General features: G+C 40.0%; 2 protein-coding genes across 2 annotated transcripts; one reads left to right on the forward strand and one right to left on the reverse strand.

Moving 5' to 3' along the window:
- The first annotated feature begins 444 nt into the window (after nt 1-444).
- On the forward strand, nt 445-4,860 carry LOC122036114 (FT-interacting protein 3-like). The gene is made up of 2 exons (XM_042595326.1): nt 445-681; nt 1,717-4,860. Exon 2 carries the CDS (start codon nt 1,719-1,721, stop codon nt 4,722-4,724), a length of 3,006 nt encoding a protein of 1,001 aa, XP_042451260.1. The 5' UTR covers nt 445-681; nt 1,717-1,718; the 3' UTR covers nt 4,725-4,860.
- Nucleotides 4,861-9,145: 4,285 nt separating this feature from the next.
- On the reverse strand, nt 9,146-14,634 carry LOC122036090. Its single transcript, XM_042595281.1, has 3 exons — nt 14,267-14,634; nt 13,462-13,513; nt 9,146-9,648 (listed from the first exon to the last, which is right to left on the reverse strand). The coding sequence occupies exons 1-3, from the start codon at nt 14,632-14,634 to the stop codon at nt 9,571-9,573; spliced, it is 498 nt and encodes a 165-aa protein (XP_042451215.1). The 3' UTR covers nt 9,146-9,570.
- Between the last annotated feature and the right edge of the window lie 243 nt (nt 14,635-14,877).

The raw sequence follows: 14,877 nt of genomic DNA on the forward strand, positions 1-14,877 counted from the left end.
AGGAGTCACTAGATTCGCTAACTATCATCCTCGGAATTATGGCACAGTAAAAGGATGTTAAATTATTGCCTAATTATCTATGATTCAAATCCTTATGATATATTTATAGTGATTTTTATCCTAAATAAGACGTGCAATTAAAAAATATTGAATTTCTAAATCATACGTCATAAGTACTTTTTATTTACTCCATCCATCGGCAAATAAAAAATTCCATTTTTATTTCGAAAAAAAAAATAGTGTAATAGGGTACAATAACATGTTCGGTGTGAAAGCATATAGTTTAAATTTATTAGTTGCAACCAAATTAATAATTTATATGAAAAAGAGCAATTACTTGTACGGAACAAAACAGCAGCGTTACGTAAGTTAATGCAAACATTAATTTATTCAACCGTTCACGCTTTTTAAAAGGAGCTTTTTTTTTCTTTTTTTTTTACGGACTCGAAATTGAAACCGAGGGGCAGACGGAAGAAGAGAAAAGGACGAAAACGAGAAAAAAAGCTCGACACGAGACGCGAAGTCTCCAGAGGCGACGACGTGTTTCTCCAACCTACGAAAACGAAAATTCGATCTCCGAATTGGAAGTCGAGGCGACCTCGTGGTGTTCATTGTCGACCAGCTTTCCCGTCGCGGCCAGAGCGGATTCCAGGAGAAGAATCGAAGGCTTCAGCTTGCAAGGTTGCCTTCCGTTCGCTTGTTCAACTACTATGTAATGAAAGGATTTTTAAACTTTATTTTGCGTTTCGACTGCGTCGATTGTGGTTTCGGTTTGAGAAATCGGGAGTAAGAAAGGTTTTCGGGGCGGATTAGGGTAGATGTAGGAGCAGAAATCTGCCGATTTGAATGGGGCAAGTGTTGTGGGATTTGAGCGAGTAAATCACGGATTCCTCGTCCTTTTGGTATGCTACATTGGAAGTCTGTGTTAATTATTGCTTCTTTATTGATAAATATTCTCCATTGTTAAGTAATGCATAAGCTTCAGCACATGTTATTTTCTAGTGCATTCTTGGTTTGTATAATTGTTATTCCTTTTGTTCGAGAGTTGTCAGATCTGCTTTGTTATCCTTCCCCTTATAATTTGCTTTTTGACTATGGCTTCGAAACATTTCTGGTGGTTCCTACACACAAAAATTTTGTTCCTTTTTTATGCTCATAACCTAATCGTCTATTTAGTGCGTTTAATGTTTCATTCAGTGGCACAAACATTGGCATCAGTGATTATGCTGTCATAGTATTATTATTATCACTATAATGTTATATTTTTCTTACTAGTTTGGTGGTTTTCTTGTCGTTGGATTCACTTGCATGGTGTCCTTGTACTCAAGGAAATGAAATTAAGTGCTATTTCATTCCACAAGTTAGTATTCCAACTAAAGTTCCTATTACTGATGTTGCAATCAATCCATTGGAAGGAAACCTTTGTCTCTTTTTAACCTTTACTGCCTCTGTTCTAGTTGCCTTGTATTAGGAGGTTATTGTTCTAGTTGTTCTAGGAGCATAATAAGAATCTGTTTCCTGAAACTAAATGTTCTTTAGGTGTTCATTAGAGTTTTCCAGATACACACTATTATTGGTTCATATTGGCACATGTTGGAACATGAAATTTCCCTTTTTCTGTTTTATTGCTTATTATGAGAATCTTTGGTCATATCTTTGACCTTTAAGAGGTTACTAATTCTATTTTTCGTCTTTTGAATCTGTGGGGCTTGACAGAGATGAACAATTTAAAGTTGGGTGTGGAAGTTGTAAGTGCCCATGACCTTATGCCTAAGGATGGTCAAGGATCCTCTAATCCCTTTGTGGAGCTTCATTTTGATCGCCAGAAATTCCGTACTAGCATCAAAGATAAAGACCTTAATCCTGTCTGGAATGAGCTCTTCTACTTCAACATTGCAGATCCTTCTTCTCTCCCTGACCTCACACTTGAAGCTTCTGTACACAGCATGAACAGAGCCACAAATTCGAGGTCATTCCTTGGCAAAGTCCAGATTGCTGAAACCTCTTTCGTTCCCTTTTCAGAAGCTGTAGTCATGCACTATCCTCTGGGAAAACACAGAATGTTTTCGCGTGTAAAGGGAGAATTAGCCCTTAAAGTATTCCTCACAGATGACCCTTCCATCAAACCTTCCAACCCACTTCCCGCTATTGATCCTCGCCCAAACAATCTTCCTCCAAGTCAAGTTCCTCAAGAACCTGAACAGATTTCAGAAGGAAATAAAAGTCTACTTAAGAAAGAGCCTAAACATACATTTCATAGCATTCCAAATGAGGTCCAGCTGCAACAATCCTCTGCTCCACCCATTGAGCCAGTGAGGTATGTGGCTGATCCCATGAAACATGAGTCTCAGCCCTCCAAAGTTGTCAGGATGTTTCCATCACTGTCTTCTCGGCAACCAATGGACGACTATGCACTAAAAGAAACCAGTCCTCTTCTTGGTGGTGGTCAGATTGTCCGAGGTCGAGTTATTCCTGCTCAGAAGCCTGCTAGTACATATGATCTCGTGGAACAAATGCAGTATCTTTTTGTACGTGTCGTTAAGGCACGAGATTTACCCACGATGGATGTCACAGGAAGCCTTGATCCTTATGTTGAAGTAAGGGTGGGTAACTACAAGGGGAAAACCAAGCATTTCGAGAAGAATCAGAACCCAGAATGGAATGAAGTATTTGCAATTTCTAGAGACCGGGTGCAGTCATCAGTTATTGAGGTCGTGGTGAAAGATAAAGACCTGATCAAGGATGATTCTGTTGGGATTGTCTGCTTCGACTTGAATGATGTTCCAACACGCGTCCCGCCTGATAGTCCATTAGCTCCTGAGTGGTACCGGCTTGAGGACAAGGAAGGGGACAAAAGGAAGGGTGAACTGATGGTTGCAGTTTGGATAGGCACACAAGCTGATGAAGCATTTGCCGATGCATGGCACTTAGATGCAGCTGCACCCATTGACGCTGCGGCGGTTAGCTCTCACACAAAATCAAAAGTCTACCACGCACCCAAGTTGTGGTATCTTCGAGTCAACGTTATTGATGCACAAGACATTTTTATAGCTGACAAAACCCGCTTCCCGGATGTTTATGCCAAGGTACAACTAGGCAATCAGATTCTGAAGACAAGACCAGTTCAGTCGCGCACGTTCAATCCCCTTTGGAATGAAGACCTCATGTTTGTTGCCGCGGAGCCGTTTGAAGATCAACTCATTATTTCAATAGAAGATCGCGTCGGACCAAACAAAGATGAGGTGGTAGGCCGTCTTGCCCTTCCTCTGGGCTCGATCGAAAAGCGACTTGATGATCATCTAATCAACGCTCGGTGGTACAGTCTCCAGAAGCCCGTCGCGGTCGACGTTGACCAGCTGAAGGAGGATAAGTTTTCAAGCAAAATCCAACTCCGCGTCTGCTTGGAAGGCGGGTATCATGTGCTCGACGAAAGTACCCACTACAGTAGTGACCTCAGACCAACAGCAAAGCAGCTATGGAAACCATCCATCGGATTGCTTGAGCTTGGCATCCTTAATGCAGAAGGCCTCCATCCTATGAAAACACGAGGAGAAAATGGCACATGTGATACCTACTGCGTGGCCAAATACGGGCGCAAATGGGTCCGTACACGTACAATCGTCGACAGTCTTTCCCCCAAATACAATGAACAATACACGTGGGAGGTTTATGATCCAGCTACAGTTTTAACAGTCGGTGTCTTTGACAATTGGCAGCTCGAGAAGGGTGACAATGGAAACAAGGATGCAAAGATCGGCAAGGTTCGCATACGTCTTTCAACCCTCGAAACGGGTCGGGTGTATACGCATTCGTACCCGCTATTAGTTCTACACCCCTCAGGCGTCAAGAAGATGGGTGAACTCCATCTGGCTATACGCTTCTCATCTACATCTTTCGTCAATATGATGCACATATACTCGCGGCCCCTATTGCCTAAGATGCATTACATACAGCCTTTAAACATGATCCAGCAAGATATGCTCCGGCACCGAGCAGTTCAGATAGTTGCAGCACGTCTTAGCAGAATGGAGCCATCCCTTAGAAAGGAAGTCGTGGAGTACATGTCCGATGTCGACTCACACATGTGGAGTATGCGCCGAAGCAAAGCGAATTTTTTCAGGCTCATGTCGGTTTTCTCAGGCGCGATTGCGGCGAGCAGATGGTTTGCGAATGTTTGCGTGTGGAAGAACCCGATCACCACCGTACTAGTGCACATTCTGTTTATCATGCTGGTGTGCTTCCCGGAGCTGATTCTTCCTACTGTGTTTCTGTACATGTTCCTGATAGGACTTTGGAACTACCGATTCCGCCCGCGTTATCCTCCTCACATGAACATAAAGCTTTCGCACGCGGAGGCCGTGCATCCTGATGAGCTCGACGAAGAATTTGATACGTTCCCCACCAGCCGAAGTGATGATATGGTGCGTATGAGGTATGATCGGCTGAGGAGTGTGGCCGGAAGGATACAGACTGTGGTCGGAGATTTGGCGACTCAAGGGGAGAGGCTGCAGGCGTTGCTTAGCTGGAGGGATCCACGGGCCACTGCGATCTTTTTAGTGTTCTGCATGGTGTCTGCAATTGTGCTTTACACCACTCCGTTGCAATTCTTGATTGCTCTGGTTGGCTTCTATATCATGAGGCACCCAAGATTCCGAAACCGTATGCCTTCTGCGCCACTAAATTTCTTCCGTCGTCTGCCGGCAAAGACAGACAGTTTGCTTTAAATTGGAAGATGCATGTTTTTTTTTTTTTTTTTGTAGTAAAAGACAGACACAGTTGTTTGTAGGAGTTCTAACTTTTATATGTTAGATTTGATCATTTGATTATATAAATGTCTACTATGATGTAGCAGTTAATGAATATTCTGAGGCGTTTGCTTCTCATGTAGCTTTGAAACATATGGTTCAAATCTTGAGTATATCACCTCTTTTTCTAAAATTTATTCTAGTTCAAACGAAAAAGGATTCTGGTAAGAAAATACAGAAATCAAACTGAAATATTTTAATTTGAAAATCTTTAATTAAAATCGAACGGTTTTTTTAGATCGATTTAATTTTTTGATTTGATTTAATTTGAAATTTTTAAATAAGTTAATCAAAATTTGTATTGTGAAATAACTAGAAATATGTCCTATTATAATTTAGGGGTTATATTGATTAGCGAACATGACAAATAAACAATAAAAAAGTATATAATATGTTGTATTTAACGAATGATTCGATATGAAGATAATGTTGAACGCTTGTAATGGTACATCGTATAGCTTAACAAACGACTAACAACTATATATTTTTTTTATAAGATCCAAATTATAATATGGTGGAAACAATGAATCTAGAGAAAGATCGTAATTAATTGGGGTTAAATTGTGATCATGATCTGGTCACAATTGGTTGCGATTCCTCATTAGGTTATAATTTGGGTCGGAGTGGATGGTCGAAGGCCGCTCGGAGATCATCGGAAGTGGGCAAGTGTCCAGCTTATCGGGCGCTGAGTAGGGGGCGGCCTCCGGGCAACCCCGACCATCCGCTCAGACCCAAACTATAACATGATAGGAACGGTGAACCTAGAGATGAACACAACCAATTACGGCCGGATCGTAATTGCAATCCGACCGTAATTGGGAGTAGTCCATCCACTGGTCTAATTTTTTAGACCAAGAGATCTGCTCCCATTTAAAAGAGACTCGATCCTCTGGTCCATTTTTTATAGACCAGGGGATGATTTAGAATATAATTATGATCGGATCGTGATCATAATTCAGTCGTAATTACTTGCAATTCTTCTCTGAATTTAGCTTCCCATCTAGATTATAGTTTGGATCGGAGTGGACGGCCGAAGGCAGCCCCCTGCTCGATGTTTGACAATCGGACCACCTGTCCATTGTTGGCGGCCTTCGAGTGGCAGTTCACCCCACCCAAACTATAATTTGGATAGAAAGGTGAATCTAGAGAGAGATCGCAAGTAATTACAATCAAATCATAATCACTATCCGACCGTAATTATATTGTGGATCATCCCTGATTTAAAAAAAAAAAACTGAGGATCCTTGTGCCATTTAAAACAAACACCCCCCAATCATTGCATTTCAAGTAGGGATGTGAAAAAATTCAAAACTACGGGGACATTTGCATACTAATTCCCATATCTAAAACGTTGATGACAAATTGCTAAAATAAGTTTAGAGATGTAAAAAATGATTAATTACAAATTAAAGACCCGCACAAACTATCCCAATTGTTTCTCATAACAAGATTTTGGGCTTGTGAACTATAGAAAACCAAAAAAAACAAAACAAAACAAAAGAGAGACAGATTTTAAATAACTTATTTTTATGTGAAAGATAAAAAAAATTGAAATCATTCGTCCTCTATCTAGTCTGTTACACTTCACGCGTAATGTGTAACTAAAAATTATTATCATTGATCTCTGCAAAAATCAAATAATATATGAGAAAGACTGAAAAATATTCCTTTCTATTGCAAAATAATTAAAAGATATATCAATTAATAATTACATCTCACTGGCCGAACCAAAAAATAGAAGACATCGTTAATTAACATTCTCGTGTAATCAAAATGATATCTAAAATAATTATGACGACATGTACATAAAGTAGAAATTAAACTAAAAAGGAACGATCGAGTAGAAGAAAAATGTCATGACAAACTAGAAATTAGGGGGGAAAGTACAAGAAGTAGCCTCGAAATACATGCCCTTTCTAAGTCAAATTATTAAGAGAGACCCAAATTAATAATCACATGTTAATCAATTCTTTTTCTTAAGAAGAAGAAGAAGATATGGATGTATTATAAACACATAATCGTCATCATACTCCAATTTAATCCACTTAAAGGCATCTTAAGTAGAAAATAAATGAATAAAAAAGAGTGTTTGAAGAAGTAACCTGAAACATATATATATACATGGATGTATATATATATTTGCGATGAAGAATTAATCAGCAACAGATGGGAAATTCCAAAGGAATCGCATGATCTCTCAAATTAAACCACACTAATAAAATCTAAAATTAAAGAAGGGAAGAACAAGAAGAAGAGAGGGGAGAGAGATCAATGCGATCCCTTTGGAATTCTCCTTCAGCTGCCCACGCCGGTTCCCGAGTTTCTTCGTCTCTCATTCATTCTCGTGCTTTCTTTTATGCTCGTGAAGAAGGTCGGTTCAAATTAATGAGAGAGAGAGATGGGGGAAGGGGTATAAAAAATAGTGGACCAGCAGTGAGTGTTGGTGCTACTGTTGGTGTTGGTGTTGCATAGCTTCGCGTTAAGGTGGTGAGGGGCCAGAAACTGTGAACTATGGCCCAATTGCTCCCTCTTCCTAGCTATCTCGGTGAACATATTAACCTTGTACCATTTCTAACATATATAGTCAAAATTTTAAATATCATGAAATCTCCTATGGCAATTTGATGCTTGATGCAAGACGAGATACGGGACTGCCTTTAGGTTATATTAAATACAATATGACTTCACGATGATGAACAATCATAATAGTGCAAAATTTCCACAAGAGGATTGATTTTTTATAAAACCAATCGACTTTGCTAGCTCCAAGTGGGTGGGGTGGGATGAATATTGCATTGGTAGTAGATGGCACTCAATGCCCGGTGAATGGAGGAGGCCAAATATTATAGTTACAGACAGTAGATACCAACCAATTGAGATGTGGCGCAAAGGGCTTAGGTCAGTGACAAGCATTTAAAGGCATGCGAGTGTCAGTCGGCACTATAATGCAAGGCAACAAGTGGAGGATACAGACCAACGGTGGACGGCGTTGCAAGTAAAGGACGATGACACAAATGCGGGGCCGATGTGAGTCGAAGGACGATAACACCAGCAAGTGACAATTGGATGGGGTGGATGCAAACAAAGGATGGTGATCTTGTAACTTCACTCTCCTCCTCCTTCTCTTCCCATTTTTCTTCTCTGTTTGTTTGCCTTTTCTTCCCTCTCCCGTTTACACCAATATTCTACCACGAGTCTTGTAAACCAAGTAGAGCCATCGGACAATTTTTTCACAATCTAAGAATGTCCAACTCGCTCGCTAGCTTTTGCTTGTTCCCCTTTTTCTTTTTGCATGGTCCTCGCTAGTGACTGTTGCTTTAGATACCAACACCATTTGTCTAGCTATACCATTGGAAGGGGTTGGTCCTCACTCTATTAACCGCACTGCCCTTGCTACTCTTGCCCCTCGCTATAAAAGTTAGCAAAAGTACAACAATTTACATAATTACTATCGAGGAGGAGAATTTTAATTGCAAGTGTAAGATGGTAACAGGACTAGCTAGCTAGTTGTCTCGATCACGAGCCGACCAAACTTTCAAAACCTAAGTAACAGACGCTGTCACTTTCTCACAGTTGGATTCTTTCCAGCTTATGCACCAACACAAGCCATGAGATTTCTACAAAGCTTATTTTAATTGGGTAACAAACAACTAGCCAATGCCTTGAATCTTAAATTCAACTGGTCCATCGTTAAGCTAGTGGTCGGTATCCTCTTCTCCTTTGAAGATGCATGTGGTGCCGAATGATCAACAAATCATTCAATCTGCTAGTTTGCTAGCTAGAGTCTACTAGTTACATCCAAGTATAAAATAATACGAAGGTGAATGTTACAATCATGGACGAGTAGACCTATGAGTGAATTCCTAACTCAGAAAAAAAAAACACTTTTGTCGATTAGCTTACGAAAAGTTACTGTCAAAAGTCACTGAAACGAAGAAACAATGTAGGTCATGGTGAGTACGAGTGGCAGATAAAGAGATGGTAATGTTTATGCAACCCACACTGTCAATGCCCGACACCGGTTACCATCGAGTGGCGACATTAAAAGGAAGAACGTGGGCAGCATTAATGACGCCCGCACTACAAACAAACCCTTGACTTGGCCATCTCGACTCTCGAGACCATCTTTTTTGCTATTTATATATCCGTATCTATGTATATGATGATTACATGACATCCCGAACATGAGAATATCATTCAAAGATAGGATAGGGAATATTATTTAATCTGAAAGTTAAGGAAAACTCGAAGTTCACGTTCTATGAACATCTAAAAGTAGACTTTAAAACGATAAATATAATGGAACTTTAAAGTGGTGGAAAAAGAATAAAACATGAAGGTTAAAAAATAAACTTTTGGACCCACATAATTCCCATGCAACGGAAACAAAACATCTCGCATATCATATGGAAATTACATGTACTTGGGAGTCTCGATCTTTTCAGCAGACAGGGGCATGTGAAATGTTAGGAGCGAAGGGCACCAACAAGTAAGGTTCAACATTCCACAGGATTGAAGCCCCACCAGCCCACATCAATCTGATGTCACCGTGTTCCCATGGCCCAGCGCAAGTGGACCTGCCACCCCACCCAGTTTCAACATGCACCACTACAGAAAGGACTTCCCAGTGTGCCATTAATCCCATCCCTTTCTTACAGCCATGGAGACTGAACAGTTCGCTAGCTTCGCATAACAGCACAGTCAGATCGAGACCTGTTTAACAGTGCCAAGTCCAGTCTCGTGATCATGCACTGTCTTGCTTGCATCATTCGAGCATGCTGGGAGTGGGAAGTATCACCAGTTGAGCTAAGAACGGGTGCTTTGAGTACCAAGCAGGCAACTGCTGCAAGCATGAGATAGATGGAATAGATAAAAAGAAAAACCATCTTTACCAATAATTATTGTCTCAAGCTAGGACCAGTTACCTATTCTTTCATTTTTTTTAAAAATCTCAATCACACGGTTGGAACAAGTCATCACATACTGAGATTTTCCCATTACTAAGCAACAAACTATAGCTGGACAAATCGGTAGAAAACTAGAATTACTAAGTTTCTAAGTTTTGCCCAAGTACCAGGGCTGTATTACTTATGAATATGATACAAGAAAAAGTAGAACAACGCAATTCAATGACCGAATTCTTTCTCATGCTAAAGAAATTATAAAGAGAAGAGTACCATGTTGAAATCGACATGTCTCACTGTCTTATTAATGCTATTAGTACTGAAGGCTATTATATAAATAAATAAATAAATAAAAGGAGGAGCAGGCCCAAATTGAGGGTATTATAAGCTAATGAAACTCTAAAACATGTTCACATGATATCTTCTAGCTCAATACTTCTCTGCTTTGCTAAGATGACAGATTATCAATAAGCAAAAAGGAAACCTGGAAGAAGCTTACCAGTTAAAGACTTGAAACTACAATTAGGCCTTGTTTACTACCACTAAATGGAGTGGAAGCAAAAAAGAAATAGATAGCTGAGAAGATATGAAAAAGCCTAAAATAACCCCGCAATGCCAATGAATAGTCCGAAAGGATAGTCTTGTCATTTTTATTTTATTCAACCTTCTCCTACCTAACAAATAGACAGCTTCAATCCATCCCCTCCACTCCACCTATTGCTACCCTTCCCTTCCTTTCTTTGCCTCTTCCCCTCTAATTGCATCCCTATCAAGGAAACAGGGTCATATGCATCACAATCACGCCAATAGCCATAATGTCTGATAAAATATTAAAGCAAAGAAATTGAGATACTTCAGTGAAACAGATGCTAAATGTAGCAAGATAGAGGCAATATTCCTGCATTTGACAGCAGCTTGATTTGCACGTGAACATGCAATCACACATCCAAAAGGGTTGGAATACAACGATATGCTATAGTTGATGCCAGTTTTTTAACAGAAGGCAAAAGAAATATTAGAAAGGAGTGATAGTTACATATGACATGACCGTAAACAGTTTGAAGTGAACAAACTGGGAAAAGTATAAAGTGGTAAAAAATTTGTATTGATTGTTCAAAAAATATTAATTAGTATACATGGCATGCCCACGAACTTCTAGTTCACAATAAGAACCACTGGATTGTAGTTTAATTGCTAAAATAGCATAAGATTTGACATTTGTAATAAGTAAAGTGTTTTTGGTGCTGTAGCCCACAAAACGATTGACAGGTGACATGCTCACATGGCTCGATTTTACAATCAAAATGTCATATACGAAATCATAATGTTATATGTGGTTGTAGATTATTTGTGACAATAGCCTAAGATTTGAGGTTTAGATCATAATAAACTGTTTTAGCAGTTAATTTATGAAATCGACACATGGCATGTTCGTATGACTCTGACTTTAAAGTCTTTATTCAGGTGTTGTGCAAAAGGATGTTCACGTATCTTCATAATAGTATGATATTATCCATTTTAGGTCTAGGTCCTTATGACTTTGTTCTTGGGCTCTTCCCAAAAGACTTAATACCAATGGAGATATCTTTTTCTTATAAACCCACGATCTTTCCCATGTGTTTTCAATGTGGGACTATGTTTGCAACCTTGCAACTCCAATAATCCCCCCTCAAACAAAGGAGCACAGGCTCCCTAACGTCCGATCCTTGACCCACTAGGATTTCCTGCCCCTCAGTCCACCTGACCTATTAGGACTTCCTTGCTTAGCCGCAACTAGAACTTACTGCCCCTCGGTCCACCCGACCTACTAGGACTTCCTTGCCTAGCCGCAACTAGGACTTCCTGCCCCTCGGTCCATCCGACTTATTAGGACTTCCTTGCCTAGCCGCAACTAGGACTTCCTGCCTAGTGTCTGGTTCTCTTGATCCGGACACGAGAGCCCCCACTTCTTTGTTCGAGATCAATATTCCACCCACATGGTTTGATTGGACCATGACTCTTGTGCACAGTTGGCGGTTAGTCCTTCTGACAGTCCGAACTCTCGTACCAATTGTTGGATCGAAAATAATTTAGATATCTCCATTGGTATGAGGCCTTTTGGGGAGAGCCTAAGAGCAAAGTCATAAGGGTCTAGGCCCAAAGTGGACAATATCATGTCATTGTGGAGATATGTGAACATCTTTTTGCACAACAAATGATATCAGAGTCATGGTCTGGACCAGATGCCATGTGGGGTGGCCTTGAACGAAGTTAAGGGTGGGCCCGGAGCAGGTCAGGATGACTGGATGCTTGCGGGGAGGCCTGGAGCAGGTGAAGGTGACTGGATACTTGCGGGGAGGTCCGAAGTAGATCAAAGGTGACCAGGTGCGGATGCTTGCGAGGAGGCCCAGAGCAGGCCAGGTGACCAGATGCTCGGAGAAGACGAGTAGGTCAGGGTGACCAGATGCTTGTAGGGAGGCCCGAAATAGGTCAAGGTGACCGAATGCTCGCGGGGAGGCCCAGACCATGAGAGTAATTGTGGTCCTTCGTTTGAGGGGAGGATTGTTGGGGTTCAATCAAAATTCCACATTGGAAAGATTTGGTAAAGATCATAGGGTTAAAGGATAGAATATCTCCATTGGCATGAGGTCTTTTAGGGAGAGCCCAAGAGCAAAACCACGAGGGCCTAGGCTCAAAATGAATCATATTATACCATTATGGAGATATGTGGACATCCTTTGGGCACACCACCAAGAAAGATTGTCAATCTTCTGGCATATCTCCCTTCATTCTTCTAAACATTTTATATTATTTTTTAGTTGACTATGTTACCGGGTTTAAGCTAATTTTGGTTGTGTTGTTTCTGTTTTTTATCATTTACATACTTTGCAAAGAAAGAAGGGGAGCCTTGGTGTAATGGTAAAGTTGTTATCATATAACCAAAAGGTCAACTTCGTGCACCGGACTATCCTTTCATTATCTTAGATCAATTTTAGGCGGTTAGAAATTCTACATAAATATATATTGTTATAATTTGAATCAGTATGGCATAATATCGAAATCATATTCTAATTGGAGATCAAAACTTCAGCCCAACTTAAGATATTAAACCTTGATAAAACCTTACCCAAACTAACACTCTGATTGGAAAAAAAAAATGAAACCAAAACCTTTACCAAATCGAACCAACTCTTGGTTTGGAATTGCCAAAAACAAACCAATTGACCCAGACTTTTGGGAAATAAATGGATGACCCAGCTAGGTACTTCCTTAGTTCTGTCAAAGACAAATTAAAGTCAAAATGCACAATTTTCTAAGCAAGATATATGAGCTGTTTTGAAACATCTGTCATTTAATATTGCCCTACTTAAACATTGATTCTGAATAGGTAAAATTCAACTCTTAGGTTTATGTTGCTTCCTCAGTCATCTGAGAAACAATGACTTTAAAGGCTACTGCTCCTACAAAAAATGGATTAGAAAGAACAATTAACAAGGTTTTACAAAATAAATCAGCAACAACGACATTAAGGTGTGCATCCCACATGGGCATTCTCCAGCCATTGAGCTCTACATAACTCTAAACCCATAGGAATATTCGAGTTATTTACAAATTAAAGCATTAACATTAAAGATATTCTTTAAAATGCATTACTTATGACTTCACTTCATAATTTGTTTGTGATAAGGAAAATTGCAACATCAATATAATGTATATCAATTGAAATGGGGGGGAAAAAATTCAACAACATGCAGAAGAGAATATGTGCTAACAAGTTGACACTGTGAAGGTTCCATGTAGTGGTTGAATACCAGTTTTCTTAACCTGCAAAACAGCATAGCAGAGAAACTGATTAAAAAGTGAATAAAATAGTTTGTTAATGTCCTTCAACTGATATCTCAGTAGGATTATGAGAAATCCTAAAAGAGTGATATGAGTTGCATGTTACATGGATGGAAATAACACAAGTAATTAATGTGATTCTAAGATGGATTTATTTTTTTAAAAAAAAAAATACTATTTTTAAGGAAGATTTAGGAGTAATTAAGCAGATGACAAAATAGAAGAAAATTGAAATGTGATGGCACGAATATGTTCAAAGGGATCTATACATCCTATAGTTAAATTACCTGAAACAATCAGAGTGGAAAGTGTAAGCAATGGAATGATCCAAAAATAACTCAGGTTCCCCTCCTCCTCCTCTACCTCCTTCCCATTCTAAGTAAACAAAGGAATGGCTTCGATCCAACTCCCTATTCACCTTCCTCCCAATCTTTCTCGAAGTAATCAGGCCATTAGATTCTCCACTTTGGTGGAAAATAGACTCAAAAGAGTAGTGAACGGAAAATAGAGGATCAACAGTTTTTATTCATTATCTGGTGGATTCACTTATGTTGTGTCTAATTGAGAGGAGGAAGAGGGGGCAAAAGGAATAGTGCTGAGGAAGGGAAGGGTGGAAAGGAGAGAGGAGAGGTTTCCTTGTTCTGTCTACTTAAAAAGAGAGGAAAGGAAATGAATTCCCAAGACAGACATGTAGTGTTCAATCAATCTTTTCAATACTTTCCCTCTTTTTCGCACCTCTTCTGATCAATTTTGTAGATATGGCAGATGCTGAACGGCTCCGGGTGGGGACGGATTTTGTAGATGAAGTCCAAGCGGTCGGCGAAATCTTCCTCGGTGGCGCAGAAGACAGGTTCCGCAACGGAGGCGGAGGCGGAGGCGGAGGCGGAGGGAGAGGTGGCACCGCGGCCGGGACGAGGGACGAGGGACGAGGGGCGAGTGAACCGAGACGGTTGTGAAATTGTCACTGCATTTTTGATTTCTTGCTCCCTGGGACCCGCGACAGTGGAACCAATCCGGAATAGTGGACTCAGGGGAATTGTGGCAGTAGAAGAACTTTTGAGCGGTAGGGATCCATCCCCAATTAGATAAGAAGCAGTGATCATCTAGTTCATAAATTATGAGGAGATTATTCATTGTATAAGAATTTTTAATTTAGACAGACTCTATTTTTAAATAGGTCGAATTCATCTGAATCAAGAGTCAAAAAAAAATGAATCATCCTTAATTAAATCAGTAGAAATCCTCTGATCTAGAGGATGATCCATTACATGAGGACCCTTGATTTGGATAAACTCTATCTTTAAATAGGTGGAATCTATCCAAATCAAAGGTCTAAAAAAATGAAT

The sequence above is a fragment of the Zingiber officinale genome, unplaced genomic scaffold, assembly GCF_018446385.1.
Source record: "Zingiber officinale cultivar Zhangliang unplaced genomic scaffold, Zo_v1.1 ctg133, whole genome shotgun sequence".
Lineage (NCBI taxonomy): Eukaryota > Viridiplantae > Streptophyta > Magnoliopsida > Zingiberales > Zingiberaceae > Zingiber > Zingiber officinale.